General features: G+C 51.2%; 1 protein-coding gene across 3 annotated transcripts in view; it reads left to right on the top strand.

Annotated features, from left to right (window-relative positions):
* Positions 1–17,587, top strand: part of LATS1 (large tumor suppressor kinase 1) — a 299,556-nt gene extending 281,969 nt beyond the window's left edge. For all 3 annotated transcript variants that reach the window (XM_085612217.1, XM_085612215.1, XM_085612216.1), the window contains exon 8: positions 15,914–17,587. In XM_085612217.1, the coding sequence (XP_085468343.1) occupies positions 15,914–16,429 (516 nt within the window). In that variant the 3' untranslated portion in view covers positions 16,430–17,587. The remainder of the gene's footprint in view (positions 1–15,913) is intronic.
* The last annotated feature ends 9,109 nt before the right edge of the window (positions 17,588–26,696 follow it).

Raw genomic sequence — 26,696 nt, 5'->3', positions numbered from 1 at the left:
AGTGGACCTCGTTCAACAGGAGCAGCGGGACGCCCTGCGCAGGGTGGCAGAGATCAGCAACTCCCCGGCGTCGTCGACTCGGCCGGACGCCAGCCCGACGGTACACTCAACAGACGACGAGGCGATCTACGGCATCCCGGACACACAAGACTCTGGGGGGCCCCCGGAGGTTACACCGCAAACGGCGGACCTCTTCGGCTGAGGTGCCCCGGTGATGGGCTCCCGCCTGACGCGTGCCGCTGACCTGCCGGAATCCCTGCTGGGTGGCCCCCTTGCGAGACTGAACTGGCTGAAGGGCCCTGGCGCCTCTGCCGACGACACTATGAGGGGTCCACCCACGGAGCCAGACACTGTGAGTACATTTTCTACTTATGACCACACGGCCTGCACACCCGATTTACAGACATGCAGAGACGCCTTTTGATGCCGCATGGTCGACTTGTTACTACTGGCGTGACTTGAGAGGGGACATGCCCGTGCCCCCCCCCCCTCCGCGGGCGCTCCAGCCCCCGCTGGCCTGATGGCCGGGCACACAGCTGCTACGGCCTTGAACTATGGCCCTCAGACGCCTGCCGGCCGACAGCAGCATAGACGCAACACCCGGGAGGCATGCGAGGCGCTTCCAAACCTGCATTGTTTCCATTGTTGCTCAGAAGATACATTACCCACCCCCCGAGACTATATAGTTCGTAAGCTCGCTTGAGTGTTTGGACGGCGACCTGTTGTACAGCCGACCTTTTGGTATTCTACAAACTCTTTTAGTTGCCATGTTCCGGCTTTCTATGCACCCTTTTTTCCCTTTCCCCTCACCCTGCTGGAGATCACGACACTGCACGCACATCACCCGTTTTAGCTGCGCGGTGGGAGCGGGCCGCTGGCCCTGGGGGACCCTCGAGATGGGAGATGCGCTCTTGGGGGCTGAGGGAGATCCCCGCACACAGGACTACCATGGCTAGCACACAAATATTCACCTGGAATGTCAGAGGGATGCACACACCGGCTAGGCGCTACCATATCTATTCGTACCTAAAGCGGCACAAGGTTAACGTAGCGCTGCTCCAGGAGACCCATCTGAATGGGACCGAGGTGAGGGCACTCCATCGTAGATGGCGAGGGCAGCTGTACGCTACGGAATACTCCTCATTTGCCCGCGGAACACTGATATGGATTCGCCCAGGGACCCCGTGGGAGGCCATAGACACTGCGATAGACAGCGAGGGCAGATACACGGCCGCGCGAGGCAGGCTAGATGGCCAATATATCGCACTGATGTCCCTCTACTCCCCAAACGTTGAACAGGCTGGCTTCCTGGCGCAGCTATCATCGACTATGGCACCTTGGCACGACACTTCGTGGATCATAGGGGGCGACTATAACTGCACCTTAGACACCACGCTGGATCGCTCCTTCCCGCCCCCAGCTAACGCCCCTACCAGGGGAGCCACGAAGGCGCTGCTGGAGTGGGCCGCGCAATGGGGCTTACACGACGTCTGGCGACAGCGCAACCCAGGGACGCGGACGTACTCCTATTACTCTGGCGCTCACGACTTACATGTCCGCCTCGACCGCTTCATGGCATCCACAGACCTCCTACCTCATGTGACGGACGCGCAATACATGGGCCGCACACACTCAGACCACAATCCACACTTCATGTCCAAAGCCTGGGCCCGCCCACACCCCCCTGTCCCCACATGGCGCCTGCAGCCAGCGCTGCTGCTAGATGCGGCTTCTCGCGCTGCCCTACTCGAGCGCACCGCGCAATACTTCGAGGACAACACCGGCACAGCAACTGACTCGAGGGTGGAGTGGGACGCCTTCAAGGCCGTGATACGAGGCCACTGCCTGCACACTCAGGGGCAGATAAGACATCAGCTAGAGAGAGACCTTACCAGACTGGAAGCGAACTTGCTTGCGCGGGTGGGGGAGGCTGCGGAGGGAGACGGGGGCCCACTGCATGATGCCCACACGGAACATGCGCGCCTCCTGGAGCGACTTCGCAATGTCAACTATGCTGCATTACTCGGCGAGGACTCACCGCCTTGGTGATAGACCAGGCAAGCTTTTAGCGTGGCTGATTTCGCGGGACGCCCGCTCTGCACCAGTGACGACTATACTGGGCGAGGGGGGGGAACTGGTGTACACGCAAGCTGGTATCCATGACACTTTTACTGTCCACTATACCACACTGTACCGCTCCCGACTCGCGGTCCCCTACACTGCTATCACAGACTATCTCTCCCCTCTGCCGATGCCGCAATTGACTATTGCTCAACAAGATGAACTCGGCGCTCCGCTGGAGGCGGACGAGCTTAGAGAGGCCATCTTTCAGCTCTCCAACGGGAAAACCCCGGGCCCGGACGGGCTACCGGCTGAATTCTACAAGGCTGGCTCGGACATCCTAATCCCGGAGCTCCTGCGAATGTATGCGGCGGCGGCGGAGGGAGCTGCCCTGCCCCCGACGCTGAATGAAGCTACACTGGTCTCTATACTTAAGCCAGGCAGGGACGGCACGCGAGTGGGCTCTTACCGCCCATTGGCTCTGCTAAACACAGACTATAAAATCCTTGCTTCTGCGTTGGCTAGGAGGCTGGCCCCTCATGTACCCGCTCTTGTGCATCGGGACCAAAATGGATTCGTCCCCACACGCCATACCTCCTACAACATCCGGGTACAGGAATACGCCACGCAGCAGTGGCCAAGGGCGGGATGCCTGATACTGGACTTGGAGAAAGCCTTCGACTCCGTTGAGTGGCCGCACCTGAGAGCAGTAACCGAGAAATACCGGCTGGGGGGGGGCTATAACGCCATGATCGCCCTGCTCTACAGTGAGCCGACCGTCCGGGTCCGCACGGGCCACATCCTCTCGGACGCCATCCGGGTCCGCAGGGGCACCCGCCAGGGCTGCCCGTTGTCGCCGTTGCTGTTTGCACTGGCAATGGAGCCCCTGGCTGCGACACTTAGGACACACGGACTGGAATGGGGAATCCCATTGACGGATGGCTTGCACACGGTGTCCCTATATGCGGATGACCTGCTGCTATACGTCAGAGACATGACCGCCATCCCTGCCTCCCTCGCTGACGTATTCCGCACCTTCGAGGCAATATCGGGCCTGAGGGTTAACTGGGCCAAGTCGGGAGCCTACCCCTTTGGCCCGGAGACACCTGAGTGCGACGTCCGACTGGGAGGGGACAGGCTGCGGTGGTACCCCACCACTTTCCGCTACCTAGGGATTCGGATCTACAGAGCCCCGGCGGACGTCCTAGACGGGAATCTCCTCAGGGCGATCACCTCTGTGCGTACGCAGGTGAGCTACTGGAACACCCTGCCCCTCAGCGTGCCTAGTAGGGTGGCACTGACTAAAATGATAGTGCTGCCCCGCCTATTGTACTATTTCGCAAACCTGCCCTTGTATGTACCCACTGTATTTTTGTGTCACCTTACTAAAATTGTATTTTAAAAAGCGCACTCACCCGGCAAACAGTCAGAGCGGGCTAGAGTCACGCTGAAACAGCGACTCCTTCGCTGCAACGAGCAAACCCTGGAAAAACAATTTCCCGCCGCCATTTACGGCGAGGAAGCAAGGCCACGCCTACCTGAGGCCACGCCCACCCCCCTCAGCATATATACGCGACCAGCAGCGTTGAAACTGACAGAACCTGAAAACTCCTGAGGCGGAAGCCGGGAGAACGCCGAAATTCTTTTAAAAACTATCACCACTGTATTTTTGTGTCACCTTACTAAAATTGTATTTTAAAAAGCGCACTCACCCGGCAAACAGTCAGAGCGGGCTAGAGTCACGCTGAAACAGCGACTCCTTCGCTGCAACGAGCAAACCCTGGAAAAACAATTTCCCGCCGCCATTTACGGCGAGGAAGCAAGGCCACGCCTACCTGAGGCCACGCCCACCCCCCTCAGCATATATACGCGACCAGCAGCGTTGAAACTGACAGAACCTGAAAACTCCTGAGGCGGAAGCCGGGAGAACGCCGAAATTCTTTTAAAAACTATCACCACTGTATTTTTGTGTCACCTTACTAAAATTGTATTTTAAAAAGCGCACTCACCCGGCAAACAGTCAGAGCGGGCTAGAGTCACGCTGAAACAGCGACTCCTTCGCTGCAACGAGCAAACCCTGGAAAAACAATTTCCCGCCGCCATTTACGGCGAGGAAGCAAGGCCACGCCTACCTGAGGCCACGCCCACCCCCCTCAGCATATATACGCGACCAGCAGCGTTGAAACTGACAGAACCTGAAAACTCCTGAGGCGGAAGCCGGGAGAACGCCGAAATTCTTTTAAAAACTATCACCACTGTATTTTTGTGTCACCTTACTAAAATTGTATTTTAAAAAGCGCACTCACCCGGCAAACAGTCAGAGCGGGCTAGAGTCACGCTGAAACAGCGACTCCTTCGCTGCAACGAGCAAACCCTGGAAAAACAATTTCCCGCCGCCATTTACGGCGAGGAAGCAAGGCCACGCCTACCTGAGGCCACGCCCACCCCCCTCAGCATATATACGCGACCAGCAGCGTTGAAACTGACAGAACCTGAAAACTCCTGAGGCGGAAGCCGGGAGAACGCCGAAATTCTTTTAAAAACTATCACCACTGTATTTTTGTGTCACCTCACTAAAATTGTATTTTAAAAAGCGCACTCACCCGGCAAACAGTCAGAGCGGGCTAGAGTCACGCTGAAACAGCGACTCCTTCGCTGCAACGAGCAAACCCTGGAAAAACAATTTCCCGCCGCCATTTACGGCGAGGAAGCAAGGCCACGCCTACCTGAGGCCACGCCCACCCCCCTCAGCATATATACGCGACCAGCAGCGTTGAAACTGACAGAACCTGAAAACTCCTGGGGCGGAAGCCGGGAGAACGCCGAAATTCTTTTAAAAACTATCACCACTGTATTTTTGTGTCACCTTACTAAAATTGTATTTTAAAAAGCGCACTCACCCGGCAAACAGTCAGAGCGGGCTAGAGTCACGCTGAAACAGCGACTCCTTCGCTGCAACGAGCAAACCCTGGAAAAACAATTTCCCGCCGCCATTTACGGCGAGGAAGCAAGGCCACGCCTACCTGAGGCCACGCCCACCCCCCTCAGCATATATACGCGACCAGCAGCGTTGAAACTGACAGAACCTGAAAACTCCTGAGGCGGAAGCCGGGAGAACGCCGAAATTCTTTTAACCCCTTCGATGCTGCGCAGATTCCGCCGCTGTGCTGACGGAATCTTGCGCGGGTGTGGTCATGACGGAATGGTTCCGTCATGAGCACAGCTCAACCGTGGGTCATGATGGAACCATTCCGTCATGAGCACCGAAGGGGTTAAAAACTATCACCACTGTATTTTTGTGTCACCTTACTAAAATTGTATTTTAAAAAGCGCACTCACCCGGCAAACAGTCAGAGCGGGCTAGAGTCACGCTGAAACAGCGACTCCTTCGCTGCAACGAGCAAACCCTGGAAAAACAATTTCCCGCCGCCATTTACGGCGAGGAAGCAAGGCCACGCCTACCTGAGGCCACACCCACCCCCCTCCTTAAACCCATAAAATAATGTGCAATTACCGGACGCGCAGCGGACGGGCGCAGCGGGCGCGCCGTCAGCGCGCCGAAGGCGCGCCAAAGGCAAGCCCGTCTGGGCCCGTCCGGACCCGGACGGCCCGTGGCCCCGTTACTCTGCCAGGTGACCCTCAGGAGCGAGTGATGTATACAGCTGATACACTACGAGCCCTACGTCCGAAAACCACCCTGACCTGCTACCACACGGTTACGGAAGGTAAGGTCTTTTCGACCTGCTCATACTGCAATCCGACTCCCCCCCCTAAAATCACCAGACCGGCTCTGAAAGCTGGACTCCTCAACTGCCGCTCCCTCCCGAAACACGCCACCGAAGTAAATCTCCTAATCCAAAATCAGGATTTCGACCTAATGTTCCTAACAGAGACATGGCTTTCTGACTGCACCGATCCGGATGTCGTCACAGCCCTCCCCACAGGTTATCTCTGCCAAACGCTAAATAGACCTAAAGGGAGGGGAGGCGGGGTAGCCATAATCCACAGGGAACGATACGTCTGTAGGATGATTAACGCTGATATCGAGGATTGTGAGTGCGGCCAGTTCTCCATCCAAATCTCCCCAGCCTTCACTGTGGCGGGGCTTCTGACCTATCGTCCCCCTGGGGCCCCAGGCAATTTCTCCAACTCCATAGTTGAATCCATTTCCCAACTAGCCTCCTCCACCTCCAACTTCCTGTTATTAGGTGATCTCAATCTCCACTTCCTTGATCCAACGGATCGTGTCGCCGCGGACATCAGACATGACCTTACAGTTCTAGAGGTATGTCTGGTGAACAACGAGCCCACCCACGAGAAGGGCCATCTATTGGACCCCATCTTTACCAATATTCCAACGATGACCACCAACCCTCCGGTGACCCTTCCATGGACTGACCATTTCCTGGTTCCGTTCTTCTGGGAAACTCCCATATCTAATCACTTAACTCCTAAAACCCAGGTTACCGACCGCCAATGGCACAAATTGTCATCTGATATATGGGCCCGTTCTCTTACAGATTCCACTCCCGAGCTTTCCTCGGACCCGAATGCGGCTGGTAAACAATTCAGTGACTGGATTACGTCGTCTCTCGACGCTTTGCTTCCAAAAATCACTACTTTTAAACAGCTTAAAAAGATATCCCCTGCTCCATGGTACACTCCAGAGCTTAAAGCCCTACGGCAAGAATGTAAAAAAATCGAACGCTCATGGAGACGTGATAAAACAGGAGCAAATAAAAATATCTACTCCATCTCTCTTCTCAATTATAAAACCGCTATCCGGAAAACCAAAAGCGTGTTTTTTCAGGAGAGAATAGAGAGAGCGGGTGGCTCCGGGAAGGAAGCATTTGCTATCCTCAAAGAACTCTCAAAACCACCAGAACAAGAACGGGGACCCCCTTCTGACCCTAAAGTTGACCAAGAGAAATGCCAACAATTGGCTAACTTTTTCCAGGACAAAATCCGATTAATCCTGGATTCAATTCCTCCCCTGAGCCCGAGGGAAGAAACCGTTCTCCCATATCCGACTTCTTCCACCGGCCTGTCCACATGGGGCCAGGTCACCTCAGACGAAGTACGGACGACGCTCAACTCCATGAAGAGCGGCTCCCCCAGAGATCCTGCTCCTCTTCGGATCCTTAAAGAGGTAGCCCCTTCTATCATCCCCTCCCTCACTCAGTTGATTAATACGTCACTTCAACAGGGAGTTGTGCCCCTGAGCTGGAAGAAGGTGGTGGTAAAGGCCTTACTGAAGAAACCCACTCTTGACCCTGAAAACCTGGCGAATTACCGGCCCATTTCCTTACTCCCAGGAGTAAGTAAAATCGCGGAAAAACTCATCAACAAGAAACTTTCGCAGTACCTAGAGGCTAACAACAAACTGAAAAATTCCCAGACGGGCTTCCGACCAGGACAGGGCACGGACATCGCCCTCCTGGCGGCGGTAGAGGAAGCCAGAACGCTGCTGGATGGAGGAGGATCAGTGGCAGTGATCCTCCTCGACCTTAGCGCAGCGTTCGATACCGTTGACCACCAACTCCTCATCGAAAGGCTGGCAAGAGTTGGTCTGGAAGGCACAGCCTTATCCTGGCTCTCATCCTTCCTGACACAACGATCTTATCAGATCTGGGAGAAGAACGCCCGCTCCTCCGAAATGCCCCTCCAATGTGGTGTGCCTCAGGGCTCCTCCCTGAGCCCCACATTATTTAATATCTATATGTCCACATTGGAGGAGGTTATCACCCCTTTCGGAGTGAGTGTCATCAGCTATGCTGACGACACACAATTAGTGGTGTCTCTGTCCCACCCTAAACAACAGAAAGCTGATCTCCTCAACTGCCTCACGCAGGTCCATCATTGGATGAATAGATCAGCGCTAAAACTAAACGGGACAAAAACCGAGGTCCTTGTACTCGGCTCAAAAGGAACTTCACTTCCTCTGGACATGTGGCCAACATGTCTAGGTCCTCCCCCAGACCCAAAGACAGAGGTGAAAAGTCTGGGTGTTTGGATTGACTCGGAACTCTCATTCGCCCCGCAAGCAAAGAAGGTCGTAGGGACCTGTTTCGGTCTTCTAAAATCCTTGAGGAAAGTCCTGCCCCTTCTTCCTCCGAAATCACAAAAACTATTAGTCCAGGGTCTTATTATATCAAGACTGGACTATAGTAATGCGATTTATCTGGGTGCACCGGAAGCAACACTGAATAAACTGCAAAGGATTCAGAATACTGCTGCCCGGATCATTACCAACACCCCGGCAAGATCATCGGCCAAACCTGCCCTCAAACTCCTGCATTGGCTCCCTATAAGGGAGAGAATTAAATTTAAAGCCTTGTGTTTGGTGCACAAAACTTTGAACAACCAAGGCCCCCCAGTTCTCCGCAATTTCATCACCCCTTACATAGCCACGAGATCTCTCCGTTCCAACGCAGAAAATCTCATCAACGCCCCAAGGTTTAGGAAAGCACGTTCAGGAGGAAGACGGTTCTCGGTCCATGCGGCCCGTCTTTGGAACTCCCTTCCTCGGGTTCTCCGTCTGGAACCCCAATACCTTCGTTTTAGGAAACTGCTAAAGACACATCTTTTTCCCTAGCTCCTATGTCCCCCTCGTGAACTCAGCCTCGGTCCTCAGTTTTACTGTTTTAGGGTTCTTCAGCGCTGGGATACCTCCGGGTGACTATGCGCTTTATAAAAATAAATAATAATAATAATAATAATGTACCCGCCAAACTATTCCGCGACCTGGAGGTCTTGCTGCGCAACCTCATCTGGAACAAGGGGAGGCCGCGTGTAGCGCTGGCCAAATTGTACATGCCCACAGACTCTGGGGGCCTAGCGGTCCCCAATATGGAGCTATATTATCTAGCGGCGCAGATGCAATGGGTGGCGGGGTGGCTGAGCGGCAAGCAACTAGAGGACACTGCCTCGCATGCGGCTGCCTGGACGCGGACACACACTGTTCCACCCGCTGACTCGTGCGCCCTGCCCCTCCCAGGTTTACCTGGCAGTGGCGCGCAGGTGTTTCCAGAGGTGCCTCCGCCTCACACGCGCGACCACACCGTACGCTCCAAAGTTACCACTATTGGGCATGCCTGGCCCGACGGGACCCCTCACGGAGGCCCACTTGGCAGGATGGGAACAGGCAGGAGTAGATACGCTAGGTGACCTGTATGAGGATGGCGACTTGCTGACGTTCGCCGCCCTGGCTGAAGGCACGACGCTCCCGGCAGGACAGTTCCTCCTGCATGCCTCCCTCATGCAGACGCTCTCGGCTTCTTGGGGTGACATGGCGACGGAGCCGCCGGCACATACCTTCATCCAATATCTGCATATCATGGGACATGGCGCACATGTCATCCACTGGCTGGTGCAGGCGCTCCTCGCGCATTCGCGACTGTCCACCTTGACGCTGAGGGAGCGCTGGGCGACGGACAGGGGCAGAGACTGGACAGACAAAGAATGGGCGATGATACTGGCTAGCCCGACCAATGTTCCACGCAACCCCCGCTTCAAACTCATACAATATTACATACTACAGCGAGCGTATCTCACTCCTGAGAAGATCAATAGATATTTCTCGCGGACGGATGCCACCTGCCCGCGGTGCTCGTCACCAGGAGCGGACCTTTTGCATATGCTCTGGCATTGCGCTGGCGTACAGGCATACTGGGGCGACGTGCTGTCACTGATAGTGCGTGGTGCGGATGGACGGCTGCCGCGCACGTGGGAGGCATGTATCTTGGGCCTATACAAGCGCACAAAAGCGAATAAGGTGCAGGCGCGCTTCTGGGACATGGGGCTTGTAACGGCCAAACGCCTGCTCACCAAGCATTGGAAGGCGACGACCCCCCCGCACATCAGACACTGGAGGGCCTCCTTCGTAAACTGGGCGCAAGCGGAAAGTGCAGTGCTACTACGTGAGGAAACTGCGGGACTCAGGCAATTCCCCATCGCCCACCTTTGGGATGGCCTCCTTGCCACCTTTCAGACGGCCTGTCGAACCCGAGGGATAACCTGAACACTGGGTGGGCACCGATACACTACTAGCTAGATGGCGACATCTTTGAGACCCTGGCGGGGATAGCTCCCGGCCCCCTCTGCCTGCTTATTCCCCTGGCGCATCTCACATACTGTGCGGTAGGTTGCTACTGTTAGATATCCCCTGCACTGTGTTATGGCGCGCGCGTGGGACTTACTGCCGCTGCTGCTCGAGAGGGCGCGCACACTACTGGGACATGGGCACACCCGGGGAGCCAGACTCATCCCGCCCCGCGCAGATGCCCCCTACTAGACGCGGAGGGACACCTCCCTCACGCGAGCGGACAGTCCTAGACTGCGAACACAAAGCACTGCGGACCCTAGGCCCCCCCCCCCTCCGATGGCCCCCCCCCCCATCTTCTTCCCCCCCCCTCGCGACCAGCCACTCGACGCGCTTCCCACACGGCCCGGTTTCGCCCCGCTGGGCAGCTCCTATCTCCTCTCACACTGCTGCAGGCAGATCTCCACTTCCCCCCCCCCCCCCCCCCCCACCCCTCTTATTCTAGCCCCCACCCGAGTTTTCGACCCTGGCCCTGATCCCTACGTTTATGTTACACACCCGGGGAGCAATTCGGCGACTGGCTAAGCTCCCTGGCAGAACCCGTGTTCCAACACAGCGACGGTCGCCACGCGCATCCTTGCGAGCTATGCTGCAACCTCCTTGTCGCGCTCCAGCCCACGCCACGCACGGGCCACCGGGACTCCGATGCCCGCAAATCAGGGCACTTGACGGACAACCCGGCGCCCAGCGCACTTCCTCCTATGAGCCTAGGGGCTAGTTGACGGCGCTGCGCTGCGGGCTGGTACACAGCGCCCCCCTCACTCGCAGACAATGCGCTTTAGATGAGAAGCGACGCGACAAAAAGCAGAAAAGCACCATTGACTCGCTTATACGCACTGTACACACCCAATTCCTCTACATATGTTCAACTGAACTCCGCCGCCGGACCTCCGGGTTGTCGGCTACATGGCTGTGTCTAATCCTCTGACTGTGTGTATTCAAGCATTGCCGACCTGATGCTTTGGCGTAGAACTGTACATTGCCAATTGATGCAACTGTGGTTAATAAAGGTTTTCAAAAAAAAAAAAAAAAATAAGCCCCCCAGCATCTACATCATTACCCTGGTCTCCACCACCCTTAGACCGTGGGACAGATATTTAGAACTTGCAGGCCTTGTATAAATTCCACCTCCCCTATACTCTGATCCATTTTAATCTGGCATTTCCACCAGCTATGGAAGGCCAGCCCTTCTGCAACTGGAATGGGGAGGTTCCAAAATGATATAGATATGTTTGAAAATTCAGCTCCCAAATCCTTTATGCATTGCAAAGCCTTCTGCGCACACCCAGAAGCTCCATTATGCACAACTTTGACATTGGGTGCCACACTCCACGATTCGGGAGGGAGCCATCAGACCCAAAATAACATTCGAAGCAGTCTTCCCTAAACTCAGAAGGATGAAAGGAGCAATTTCGGCCCTACACAAACTTCAACTTGCAACTGAGACCTTCCCGCTTGGCGCAAAATAGAGATTAGGAAAGACTGCGGTACACACACATTGGCATAGACTTCCTAGAGACATCCGCTCAGCCTCTATTTTCAAGCGTGAGGTACATTATAATGTCGGATATGGTTGGCATTAAACCCCATAAGCACATTTTATGTATCACTTGTATCTCCCAGATGCTGGAAGGACTGTGGAGCACTTTGTACGACCATTCTGGAAGGAGGTGTCAAGGCTTCTACACAGTGTAGTTACCTACACATTGCCCCATACACTAGAGGTGATGCTCCTGGGCCTTAGAACCACAGTCCGCAGAGCAATGACGACCCATGAATGGCATATGCGGGCAGCAAAATTAACACTAGCGCGTAATTGGAGAAAGGCAGAGTGCCCAGCACTAACTCACTGGTACTATAGTTTACAGACTATACTCGCCATGGAATAATTAACTAGTAATATGAATGGGGCATATCTATTGTTCAACCTCAGGTGGAAGCCTCTCTACAACCACCTGAGCAGTGGCTTCCCAAACTCCGCTCTGGCTCCTCGCTGGAGAGGTTCAAGACTCTTCCTCTGAAGCCTGAGGCAAGAACACTTATTGACATATAAATACCCCAGCTTCTTTGTAGAGAGAAGTATGACAAATCGTTGGTGGAGCTGTCTTGCAACTGGAGTGGCTACAAGGCAAAGGGAGGGGAGTGTCTAAGGGGGGAAAGTGTCAGGGGATTGCACTAGAGACCTCACCGTATTTTTCTTCTCTGCATGTATTTTTTTACTTGATGTGACCAACGGTGGTGTTTTTTCAATGCTGGAACCTGCCCTCAAGAGGGCTTGGGCCAGTTAATGTCTCCTATATACCCAGAAACAGTTAATAAAAAGTTTTAAGTATAAAAAACACACTTTTTCCAGAATGAGGCTATACACAAATCAACATACGTGTAAACACAGGAAATCCACCACCAAGTCCTCCTTCCATACTTCTGGCATTAGTCAACCACAAATAGACCTCTTCACCACGTCAGAAAACACAACATTCCCAAACTTTGCCTCCCGATTCCTACACCTACAGTCCAGGGTCAATGCACTATCGATGAGGTGGTCAGAGTTATTTGCTTTTCCACCTCTCCCACTACTTCTCTTTGTGGTTTGCAAACTTTGGCAGACATCTCTCACGCTCATCCTAGTGGCCTCCACATGGACGCGACAACCCATTTTTACCACACTTCTAGAACTCTCAGTAGTTTCTCACGAGAAACTGCCAAACAGGAAGGACCTTCTCACGCACAGCTATGGAGACGTCAGACACCCAGACCCTAAGTCCCTCAACCATGCCTGTTTGGCTCCTCGGCTAATTAAAGTTACCACAACCTTGTATGGACATTCTGAAAAAAGCACGCAGGCCCACTGCCTGGACCTGTTATGCTGCTAAGTGGAAAAGATTTGTCCACTACTGTCTTTCTAAACACATCGATCATTTATCAGCTGAAGTTCAAGAGATTGTCTTATTTCACACATATGCTTCTGGTCTAACCTTCACTACATCTAGCAGCAAAAGCCGCTTATTTACAAAACTGACAACACACTTCCATATTCCAAACTCTTGTCATCAAGGCCTTCCTAGAAAGTCTTAAGAGGCATTCCTCCGTATGTGACACCAGGTCCCATTTGGAACCTCAATATTGAATTAACAAGATTGCTAGGACCTTCATTTGAACCCCTCCACTCTGGCTCCCTCCAGTTTCTATCCTGGAAAGTAACATTTCTAGTTGCTATCACTTCTCTCAGATGTGTCTGAGCTTCAGGCATTAACCTTGGAAGATTCTTTCTTTTTTCCAACTACATAGAGATTGGCTGGTACTTTGTACCAATCATAAATTCCATCCAAAGGTAGTGTCTCACTTCCACCTTAATCAATCTATTGAATTCCCAGTATTTTTCCTCAACCTCCCTCCGTTGCAGAAAGGGCTATCCCTCTTAGAACTCACTCCACTTGTAAAAAGGAGCTTCAATAGCTTTCCTAGGAAATGTACGTTTAGCTGATATATGTAAGGCAGCTATATGGTCGACACCACACACATTTACTAAAGATTACTGTGTAGATGTACTTGTCCGCAAACAAGCCAATGTTGGCCAAGCAGTTCTGCGTACATTATTCCAAACAACTGTTACCCCCACAGGTTAGCCACCACTTATGGGGAAGGACTGCGTTACAGTCTATGCTAAGCTTGTGTATCTACAGTCACTCATGCCTCGAACAGAAAATGTAACTTACCCAGTAAGTATCTGTTTGTGGCATGTAGTGATGAAGATTCACATGCACCCATCCTCCTCCCTGGACACCTGTGTTTGTTACAGTTATATTTATAGGTTTTCACAAATTTCCTTAGCATGGACATTGCACTATACTAACCTATACTTCATAATCCATGCTTCACCCAACTTCCAGGAAAGCAGTCTAACAATAGTGTCGATGACCATGCGCATTACCAGTAAGAGGAGGAGTAACTCGATCTTGTGACTCAAAAGAGTTTTTTCAAAGAAAAACAACCTGCACATTTCTGAGCACAACACTAGATGGCAGGATTATGCTAAGCATGTGAAACTACAGCACTACATGCCATAATCAGATTCCATTCTTTTTTACCAGATGCCTGAGACCAGTGAGGAAATTGTTGAAAATATTGTCATCTTGCATCCATCTTCAACCCAGTAATCCTCTACACATGAGAACAGTATAGGAATGGTTAAACAGTCAGTTAGCTCAAGTGAAGGGGGACCAGGAGGATCTTAGTGATTGTTTCAGGAAAAAAAGTAGCCAGGATGGTGGAGTCTCTATGTTATGTTGAATGGAGGAACTTTAAAACCTTCATTCCTAAATGTTACCATCACTGTGGATGCGCCTCTTGCACACTGTGGGGAGCACATCCAAAACAGTTGACAATCTGAGCTCCCTGGTATCCAAAATAGGTCAATCTTTTACATAAAACTGATTACCTTGTTTCTGGTGCAAAAGAGTTTGAGTCAGATTTAGAATCAAGTGCTGTAGATAATGCCAGACAATTCTACAACAGCATTTGGGATATATACAAACAATGGGGAATTCTGGACTCAAGCACTAGATGGTGGAATAATGCAAATCATGTGAATCTAGATGAACCTCAAGCTACTAGTAACCAGTTTGTACCTTAGGAGATGGCTTTTAAGTATCTACACATACCCTGACCAAAGCTAAGTTAATGAAGTCGGTCAGTGTCTCCAAGCAATGTGGAAGCAAATGCTGTCTACATCCGTAGAGGGAAATATAATTGCCGATCTAGTCATTAAATGATAACCTTTAAAGTACTCATATTTAGAAGTACAGTTAATTAAATGATTTTGCATTTGTGACTTGCAAGTACACAGAAGGCAGACATATGTTATTTTGATATTATTTTCCACGTTGTTGTCTCCCTCATGTTGCAAGCATTCTCTCAGCTTCTCCCCCGTCAAACCCCTTCCTTTCCCAAACCACTTATTGCTGTCTAGCTTGGTGCTTTTCCTCCAAGCAATGTTAATCACCATCATGTGTTGCTTCTCCTCCACCCACTCACCCCCCTATATTGCTCGCCCTCACCTGCTTCTCTGTTGACCCATGCCTACCATCATTTCTTGTTTCAATTCTTTTTTCTTGGGGGTGGGCCAGGTCGCAAATCAGTATCAGCCTCTTGCTAAATAAATTTTAGTAACGGACAAATGTAGATCTTTGAATCGCCAATATACGTGACCTGTGGTTGTCCTCATTAACATGAGAAGATATGAAGAACATAGATTAATTATTCCTACCTACTGTGACATGCTTAATTTATGTTGTACCAGTTGTATGTGCAAAGAGATGTACATCTCTAGTGGAGGTCACGGATCATAATAATGTAAAGGGCTTTTCGTTAGTGTTGTATTTTAAAATTGTGTACTACATAATGCCAATAAATGATTTTAAAAAACAAAAAACTGAAAAAAGCCCATTGGGAGATGCAGTAGTTAAGTTTGTTGCCATAATCCAACTCAGTCCTTCAGTGTAACCATAACAATATAAATTGACACATTACAAGTATTTATGCTCTGTGGAGGAATTGGTTTCATTCCACCAGTGACAGGTTCTAGGTTATACTGCCTGATCAAGGATAATGTACTGTGATGACTGTGGCTACCCTTATTAAATTTGTAGAAGGCTTATAAAATAACACATTTGTTTGTTCTTTCCCCTTTTCACTTTCACTGTCTCTTTTAGAATGTTCTTGATTAACAACACAGTTTTCTTCTTTTTAAAGGTGATAAATTGGCACACAACTCTTCACATAAATCCTCATGCCAAGCTGAGCCCAGAAGCTTCTGATCTTATCATCAAACTCTGTCGTGGGCCAGAAGATCGGCTTGGAAAAAATGGTGCAGATGAAATAAAAGTGCATCCATTTTTCAAAAGTATTGACTTTTCTAGTGACTTGCGACAACAGCCTGCTTTATACATTCCGAAAATATCCTATCCAACAGACACCTCCAATTTTGACCCGGTGGATCCAGAAAAGTTGCGGAGTGATGAGGACAAGGAGGGGAATGTGAATGATACCCTTAACGGGTGGTATAAAAATGGCAAACATCCAGAGCATGCCTTTTATGAATTTACATTTAGACGTTTCTTTGATGACAACGGTTACCCATACAACTATCCAAAGCCAATTGAGTATGATTACAGTGAATCCCAAGAATTGGAGAATCAACAGACTGATGAGGAAGAAAGCAGACAGGCAAACACAAATGTCCAGAATCGCGATCTGGTATATGTTTAGTTTTCAAGACACTCTTATATTGGACAAATTTATACAGATTGTTGACAGGTGTATTAAGAGCATATGCGATTGACATTAGAATAATGCAACATTCCTACAAATAAAAACTCAATTGTCTATAGCTGTTATATATTTTTGCTTCCTGTGCATTATTTGTCTGCTTCCCAAAAGTGTGGGACATCGTTCCAAACATTAATTTATTCTGTGTTTGTTAATCAGAAATGTAGAATAGTTTTATACCCTTTGAAAGACAAATCAGGACGAATTGTATATTACAATTTTGTTTGTTTCGAAGACTTAATATAGGAAGTACAGTAGTTATATTGTTAAAATGCGGTCTATTTTTTGCTTTTTGTAAATATGCAAAGTAATTTAAAGCTATTTTTTCTGAATGAAACTTCTTTCCTGCTTTGACCAAATATGAATCAATCCAACCTGTTTTAAAGGTTTTTTGCTAATTGTATGAAGCAAGTATTTTCTTCCTTGAATTCTCTCTGATTTATGCAAATATTGTATTTATAAATTGTGCCTATAGTAATTTACTGTTCCTGTAAATAGTCCTTCCACATTTGTGACAGAATGACACAACCCTAGGGCAGGCCCTCTCACTGTATTATCCGTTCCTATTTTAGTCTCTTGTGTTACACTACTGTAGAGCGTATGACTAAAAAGTAGTTTGAGATGGATTTGCATGAAAACATGTTCTGCTACAGCAGAGTTCAGAGTGAGTGGTTTTATCTGGACTACATTAACATTTTATTACTGGTGAATGCTGTGGGTGAGTTCTTATATAATGCTGCTGAGACCCAAAACACCATTTACAACTTCTCTGTTTGTGCCTTTGGTATTTAAAGTGAGTAGATTTATCCTCTTTACTTTAATTACACCAAAGTGAAATTATGGTTTTGATGGGTCAAAATTCATAGAAGTATATATTTTGTATTTTAAATACTATGCTGATAAATAATTGCATTTTTTTAAAAATCGCACCAGTTTCAGAGATTGGTTTTAGACTCTAAAGAGAAATTGTTGCTTCTGAAACAACTCTACATGATCATTTACTTTCTGACAAATTTTTCAATGTTTTCTCTCAAGTTCTAAGAATCACATTCACTAGTGTAAACTTTCTGATAAAATAATAAAACACAAAAACTAAAAGAATTGTATTGGAAACCTTTATTGCTGTCTGAGTGAAATATAGAATATGTTTAAAAAAAAGTAAACATGATTAAATCATCATGTATTGTAAATTCAATGTGACTATCTTGAATTTGTATAATATATTACACACTTGTTCTCTAATCAAAATATATGATGGAACACGGTGGAAATGTGGTGCAGTATGGTATAGCTTTTGGTACCCATTATGAATTTATTTTTTGTATAACATTTTTATTGATTTTAAAAACATAGGAACAATTCAGCCAATATACGAAAATCACAAGTTTGAGTTCATTTGCACGTTCATTGCATTCCCCGCTCACTGTCCCCAATTCCAGCCTGTATGCTGGGTCCGACCAGCCCCCATTGAACCAGTCGTGGATGACCAATAGACGCACCCCCAGGAAATACAGATACAAGTGCGTCATCCCCATGCCTCCATCTTAAGAGGGAATCTGACAAGTCGACAGAGCCACGCGGGCTCGCCCTCCGCTCCAGAGAAACTTGGTGATTAGACTGTCCAGTTCCCTGAACCACGCCCTGGAAAAACAAAAGGGGGTGTTCTGTAGGATGTAAAGGAACCTGGGGAGGATCATCATTTTAAACAGGGCCACCCTCCCCAGGGGGTTCAGAGGCAACATCTTCCATTTGAGAAGGTCCGCCTTGGCCTTCTTGACCAACGGGGCCACATTAAGGGACCAGCCCAGCTCGGGAAGAAGGGCAACCCAGATCCCCAGACATTTAAAAGACTGCCTCCGTAATGGTATGGCAGACTGCCAATCGAAGCATTCTCTAGAGATGTAGGGGGACCAGTACTGACTTCCCGGGGTTTAGCTGCAGCCCGAAGCCAGCTCAAATGCTTGCAAAATCCGGAGGCAGTTTGGTCCGAAAGAGGCTGGGTCGGACAGGAAGACAAGGACGCCGTCCGCATACAATGCGATCGGGTCCGCGGCCGCATGGGGCCACTCCCATCCATGTAGACGCTCCTCTGCCCGCACCAGGAATGCCAATCGCTCCATCGCCAGGGCGAATACCAATGGGGGAGGGGACATCCCTGCCTAGTGCCCCTGGCGATGGGGAAGGCCTCTGACAACACCCCGTTGACCAGTACTCGTGCTCTCGGGTGAGCGTACAGGACCCGGACCAGGGAACAGAAGTAGGACCCAAACCCCATCTCAATCAGCACGTCCCACAGGTACGTCCAGACCACCGAGTCAAAGGCTTTCTCGATGTCTATGGACAGGAGCGCCAAGTACGGGGTAAGCAGATGCCGATGTGCCAGGGCCATCTGCAGCCGTCTAAGGCAGTGACGGGTCCCACGCTGAGGCATGAACCCGATCCAGATGGACCAATAGGGCCAAATAGGGTTTCAGCCGTTGGGCCAAGATGGTAGCATAAAGTTTAATTTCAGTATTAAGGAGAGATATGGGGCGGTACTTTGCGCAGAGTCGGGAGGGAGGCTGGGATTTCGGGAGAACTACAATGGTGCAGAGGAGCTTGGCCGCATCCAGAGATAGCTGTTTGATCTCATCCCGGATGAGTGCCAAGCGGTGTCTTCCGTCGTGGATAGCAGTTGTTCCAGGCGAAGCGCCTGCGCTTCCTTGGAGGAAATCACTTGCAGCTGCGACTGCCTCTGGACCCTAAGCTGCCATTTGGCGAAGCCCCGTATGGTCGCCTTTCCTGCCTCCCATAGGGTACCCGGAGAGGCTACCGAGCCTTAGTTGGTGGCAAAGTATCGCATTCGTTCCTTCCCCACCGCCTGCTTAAAATCTTTATCCTGAAGGAACCAGGCGTTCATCCTCCATGTTTGACGGGCTGCGGGGGGGGGGGGGGGGCCTGAGCTAAGGAGTACCGGGGAGTGATCGGAAATTCCTCTAGGAAAGATGCGGACATCAACAATCGGAGAACAATCCGTCGCGGGCACAAAGATCGCATCTATGCGCGCCTGGGTGCGGTGAGCCGCAGAGGTGTGTGTGAATTGGATACTGCGGGGATGCCATATGCGCCAAGCGTCACAAAGCCCCAGGGACTCGGACCAGTTTTACAGTTGTTTCGCACTTGTCGTCTGGGCAGCAGATGGCGGCCCCGTTGTGTCAAGGGCCGGGGCTAAGACCACATTGAAGTCTCCTGCAATGACCATGTTGCCGGCGGGCACGTTGTGTAGTAGGGCGACGGTGTGCGCAAGTGTGGGGGCAAGCATGGGGGTGGCATACACCGACATGAGCACGAGGGGGGAACCAGCCAACGATCCGCACACGGTCACCGACGAGCCTTGGGGGTTGTGTACCACTTGGGAGAGGACAAAGGGCAGCGTACGCCTTAGGAGGATGGCAACCCTTCGAGCCCCTGGTGAAGCCAGAATGCCATACCCTATTGTAGCCATAGCGCGCTAAAAAGGGACAACAGTTACCCAAAAGGTGCATTTCTTGAAGAATCAGGATATCAATATGGAGGCGCTGCGCATACCGTAAGACCGCTGTGCGCTTGTGTCAGTCCAGCAGACCATTGACATTCCACAACAACACGTGGAGAGACGCCATCGGGGAAGCGTTATGGATCATGGTAGGCGTATCTATGGCGACGTGGAGCGCGGGGTTGAAGGTTTACAAATGCGCTTGGGGTCCCGTGGAGGTGTGTGCGTTCATGAATTACGGGCTGACCCCCATTCCTCCCACTGGCACTATTTGACATTCCGTAGTGGCTGAAACAAAACCCTACAAGCAACAAAACAACATACAGGGAAAAACTCTCCCAAACCCCCCTCACCTCCACCCCCCACCCTACACTTCGGGAACAGAAGCATCTGTCGACCCCACACTAAACAACACCCAATGTTCAGGGCGGACAACCAAACTAAAACGCCTGGGAATAGGGACGCGTGGAGGACCCTTCCTCATGAGCGGATGTATGTATACAAAGACCATCGGGAAGTTAGGAACAGTACTGAGTCAGCACTCCGGCCGCGGAGCAAGGCCCAGCGGGCAGAGACCGGCTCAAACAGGGTCCCTTAACAGCATCGGGCTACACGAGAGGTCCGTATCTGGAAGGTCAGTCGCTGAGGGCCGGAGAGCAGCCCCACCTTCGTCCACGCGTCCCGATGAACCAGAGCGCCTCCCGGTCGACGCTCCCCCCCTCGACCCGGGGTGACCCGGGGGAAGTCTGATCGAGCCCGCCTCCGGTCCCGCCGCCTGCGGGAGCGATTACGTGAGGGCTGGGGAGCGGAGGGACCGGCGCGGCCGAACCCGCCCCCCGCAGCACCCCTGCCCGGGGCACGACCCGCGTCCCGCAGTTGGTGCTCCTCCATCGCCCAGGTCCATGCCTCCGTTGGGCTGTCGAAAAACAGTCTTGTTCTCAAATACCACCCGTAGGCGAGCCCGGAAGAGGAGAAGATACTGGATGTTAAGTGCCCTCAACTTCTGCTTGACCTCTCCAAAGGAGCGACGTTGGCCCTGGACCTCACGTGTGTAATCTGGGAAGATCATAATGGTGGAGTTTTCATGAAGGTGCCGTTGTTGCTTGCGGGCTTCAGACAGTGTGGTGTCCCGGTCCTTAAAATTGAGAACCCGCATTATGATTGGGCGGGCAGGCTTCGGCTTGTGGGCCAGGGACCGGTGTGCTCGCTCAATCACAAACCAAGGGAATAGGGATCCCTCGGGAACCCACGACCTCAGCCACCTCTCCAGGAACTCCACTGTACGGCCCTGTTCCGTTCCCTCCGGAAAGCCCACCAGGCGGAGATTATTGCACCTGGACCTGTTCTCCGCGTCCTCCGCCCGGCGGTGCAACTCCTGAGTCTGGGACTGAAGACGGGCCACCTGCCCCTTTAGTTGCTGTACATCATCTTCCACAGATGAGATCCTGGACTCAGCTTCTTTAATCCGGGCATACGCGTTGCGAAGGTCCTGCCTGATAAGAGTCACATCCACCCGTACTTCTGCGATTTTGCCCTCCACCGAGGTCTGGGACGTGTGGATAGCTTGAAGGATAGTGGCTAGTTCAGCGGATGGAGGTGCCTCTTGCCCCGCCACCCCCTCAGTGGCCCCCCCAGACGGGGGTGGTGAAGCGATCCATTTTGGTCTGGGTAGCGGGGACCCTCGCCGATCTGTTCGACCTACCCATTTCTGGTCCCCAGGGGAGGAACGGGATCACAAGGTCCCCCCTGGCCGAGGCCCACTCTGGACCACCCACTACGTCCGCAAGAGTGGCAGCAGCTCCGTGACTGATATGACAAGTGGGAGAACACTTTAACACCTCCTTCGGTGCTACTACAAGATGCACAGCCACATTCTAGAATGAATCCAATCAATCAAAAATCGCTTATTCTTTGCTTGTCAGTTTATCCATAATTTACTCCATTTCTTTTTAACTTTTCATTCAATCCATTTTACTCATTCCAAAGAAACGTAGGAGGCGTACTGGTTTCCACATGCTACTTATTTATTAAAATCACCCAATGCATTTCGGGAAACAAATCCCTTCGTCAGGGGTATCTAGAATGCAAAATTACATAGATAAGTGATCGTTAACTCCATCATTACTAATTTAAACAATAAAGCAAAAATTATCAATCTATTATCTGCATACCCATTACAGCTACCCATTGCATCTATCTATCTGACATCATCATCATGACAGTAAATGATCTATCTGCTTGACATGACACTCCTTACAACAAGTTTAGGATATCAACAATGTTGTGGGTTATTAATTTTTAAACCTAAACTTTAGTGGGCCTATCGCTGTAACGCGTAAACATGCGCTTACCGTGACACAAGGATAATCTTGCGTATTAAAATAATGCAGGCTCACTCGAAAAAGCCATGCTTCTCAAAATCTCTCAAAGACGCCGCAGCATCGCTTTTTCGAGTGAGCCTGCATTATTTTAATACGTGAGATTATCCTTGTGTCACGGTAAGCGCATGTTTACGCGTTACAGCGATAGGCCCACTAAAGTTTAGGTTTGAAAATCATTTACTGTCATGATGATGATGTCAGATAGATAGATGCAATGGGTAGCTGTAATGGTTATGCAGATAATAGATTGATAATTTTTGCTTTATTGTTTAAATTAGTAATGATGGAGTTAACGATCACTTATCTATGTAATTTTGCATTCTAGATACCCCTGACGAACGGATTTGTTTCCTGAAATGCATTGGGTGATTTTAATAAATAAGTGGCATGTGGAAACCAGTACGCCTCCTACGTTTCTTTGGAATGAGTAAAATGGATTGAATGAAAAGTTAAAAAGAAATGGAGTAAATTATGGATAAACTGACAAGCAAAGAATAAGCAATTTTTGATTGATTGGATTCATTTCAGAATGTGGCTGTGCATCTTGTAGTAGCACCGAAGGAGGTGTTAAAGTGTTCTGTTATGTTGTTACGCGCAACCAGGCGGAGCGCGAATTATGTTTGCACGGCAAAACAATTTAAAAGAGTACATGCCTTCAAGTTTCGAGTACGTCGGTGTGCATCTCACTACTTTATTGATGATATGACAAGTGACCACGCAGACACAACAATGGCTGCGCCGGGCCTGGGGAGGAAAGGTCCAGCCGGGTCAGTTCACATCCAACACAGGTCACAGGGGATGCGTGCCCAGAGTGGGGGAGAGGGGGAGGAGACGGAGTGGAAGGAGGGAAGCCGTGCTAACCGGAACCCCACACACCCGCCTGCCACCCGACCGACGGGTGAATCCTCCGCCCAAACCCAGATGCCACTGCACCCCCACTCCTTACCTCCAGTCCAAGGTGCGAGAGCTCTCCTCCTACCACTGACCTCCCACTGGCTGCCAGCAGAGCCCGCAGCAGCAGCACAGGCCTCAGACACAATAGGGGCACTCAGAAAACACGCAGTTCTCCCCCAAACGGCCTCTGCTGGCTCTCCACCTCCAATAGCATTGTTGGGGCCCCGGGACCGGCGAGGACAGGAGGGCCACTCTCAGCAGGCTTCCCAAGGACGTCAGTGGTGACTTGCCACGGAGGACCGCAACCCCGAAGGGTTCCACTAGTGACGGCGGCCTGCGACGCCGGAACAGTCCGCCCAGGCCCGGGGGGGGGGGGTGGGGGGGGGGGGGGGCAGCGAAGGAGCACCTCTGTATCAGACCACACAGTGTCGTTTTGGCACTACTCAGATCCGCCCACCTCAAGCCGTACCCAGAAGACAGTGGGGCCCTCTGTGCCAAACGTGAATTGTCCAGGCCCCGGCAGGCACAGGCCCAACAACTTCACCGCTGCAAGACAATGGGGGCCCACGGCATCCAGGCCTACTGTCCTGGCCCCTGGGGTTTAAGCGCGACTCACCGGCAATTCCAGCAGCTGTATCTTGCCATGGTCCCGCATCCGGGACAGCGCCGCCTCCCAAGCAGACCATAGGCGGGGGGCCCCCCGCACCGTACACCATGCGGCAACAGGAGTTTTGACCCCCCCCCCTCGGGGGGGACCTCAGGCGGCAGCCACCAGCACTCACCAAGCCCAGCCCCGGCCCAACAAGGAGAACACCGGCCTCCCCAGGAACATCACGCCGGCCCCCCTAGCAGGCGTAAGGGCCCTCGCCGGGCCGACCCCCAATATGCAGAGCCGGAGCCACCACGGAGGAGCAGCCGGGCCCCAGGCAGGAGTGCCGCGGACCACCAGGTGCCACGGTACACTGGCTACCGCCCGATTTGACGGACGAATTTACCGCCCGCTGTGCAACGGGCGGGCACCAGCCACGGAATGACCTCCGCAGAGACGTTGTTGTACCGCCCGATTTGCCATTATGAATTTATCATAAGCCGATTCACTACCTTCTTCGTTAATATTTCAGTCTTTAGATTAACTTGGTATTCTTCAATAAAATCAATGTGCTGTTGGATGGACACCTAATAACAAAATCCTCAGTTATGCCTTTTAACATTTATTTTGTGATGATTTCTGGTAGTTGGTACATTGTAACATATGAAATGTTTTACTGTAACGTTGTAGCCGCCTTCCTCGAGACGAACGGATCCCTCGTCCCCTCGCAGTCCGGTTTTTGAGCCAACCACAGCACCGAGACCGCACTGATCGCAGCCACCGATGACATCAGATCCCTGCTCGACAACGGGGAAACAGCGGCCCTCATCCTCCTGGACCTCTCTGCAGCGTTCGACACTGTCTGCCACCGCACCCTAGTACGGCGCCTCAGCAACATCGGGATCCAAGAGAAGGCACTGAAGTGGATCTTCTCGTTCCTCGCCGGACAAACTCGGAGTCCGCCTCCCCTCGTTCAGATCCGAGGCCTTCGAAGTCATCTGCGGCGTACCACAAGGATCATCCCTCAGCCCAACCCTCTTCAACGTCTACATGATTCCCCTCGCAGCCATCTCACGCCAACACAACCTCAACATCCTCTCCTACGCCGACGACACCCAGCTGATCCTCTCCCTCACCAACGACCCCGCCACCGCCAGAACCAGCCTCCAGGAAGGGATGAAAGACGTCGCCGAATGGATGAAGAACAGCCGCCTGAAACTGAACTCAGACAAGATGGAAGTCCTCATCCTGGGATCATCGCCCTCCGCCTGGGACGACTCCTGGTGGCCCCCTGCCCTGGGCGCCACTCCCAAGCCAACGGACCACGCACGCAACCTGGGCTTTATCCTAGACTCCTCCCTCTCGATGACCGGACAAGTCAACGCCATCTCATCATCATGCTTCAACACCCTGCGCATGCTTCGTAAGATCTTCCGATGGATACCCACCGAAACCAGGAAGACGGTCACCCAGGCACTCGTCACCAGCCGACTGGACTACGGGAACACCCTCTACGCCGGAACCACAGCCAAACTTCAGAAAAGGCTCCCAACGCATCCAGAACGCCTCCGCACGACTCGTCCTGGACATCCCCCGACACAGCCACATCTCCGGCCACCTGAGAGACCTGCACTGGCTCCCGGTCAGCAAGAGGATCACGTTCAGGCTCCTCACCCACAGACACAAGGCTCTCCACAACCTGAGCCCCAAGTACCTCAGCAACCGCCTGACCTTCTACACGCCCACCCGCCAGCTACGATCGACCAGCCTCGCCCTCGTACCACGCATCCGCAGAGCCACCGCCTGAGGAAGATCCTTCTCCTACCTGGCAGCCAAGACTTGGAACTCCCTCCCCATCCACCTTCGGCTGACCCAGGGCCATCTCTCCTTCAGGAAGCAACTCAAGACCTGGCTCTTCGAGCAGTAACGGACCCCTCTCCCCCAGCGCCTTGAGACCCTTCCGGTTGAGTAGCACGCTATACAAATGCTATGATTGATTGCCAAAAATCTCCTTTTCTTTATATTTAATTGAAGTTTTCTGCTGGTGCAACATTCTCTCAGACTGCAAGTCTGTTATGCTTTACATGAATAGTGGGTCAATCATAGGACACAGACCTTTATAATAGCCCTGCAGGAGTCTTGGTCGCAGGAAGAGATTCCAATAGTAGGTTTCACTCACTATACAGTAACTGTGGAAAAATGCAAGCAACATGGTTGTGCAATAGGCGGATTGATAGTATATGTAGCCACAGCTTTAAAAATAACAACGGAACAGCTGAAATCTCCGGATTCCAGCATACATCTTCTCACATCAACACTCGGGTAAAGGAAATGCAATGCTATTAATTAACTACTACACACAACCGAAGGTTCAAATAAAAAAAGGGAAAAATGTTCTAACTAAAACAATATCAAGATTACGTTGTGCAGAGCCCATGTGGAATCTAATAGTGACAGGAGACTTTAATTCCAATCTTATATTCACGCCGGATGATGATGAAATCTTAACAGCCGATAATTCATAATGGTGTTTTCCACAGCAATATTATGTTGGGACCTGTTGTGTGGACCGTATTGGTCAGCAACTAGCAACAGATCTTTAATTCCAAGGTATGCATGTGCTTAACGGAAGAACGGCGGAAGATCGCCCGCTGAAATAAACGTATCTGAAAGAAACACAGTGATGGATTCCTTACCTTAGAATTACCCCCAGGCGTCAGACTGAATCCGGAAAGTTTTTGTCAGCAGTACCCCGTGGCGTCGTGCGTCTCGGGGTCCGTCGTGGTCGCCGAGATAATGTCGCGGGCACTATTTAGGCGCCGCCCACGC

This window comes from Triturus cristatus, chromosome 6 (genome assembly GCF_964204655.1).
Source record: "Triturus cristatus chromosome 6, aTriCri1.1, whole genome shotgun sequence".
Classification (NCBI taxonomy): Eukaryota; Metazoa; Chordata; class Amphibia; order Caudata; family Salamandridae; genus Triturus; species Triturus cristatus.
Note: the sequence above shows the minus strand (reverse complement) of the source record. Positions and strands in the feature narration are given on the sequence as shown.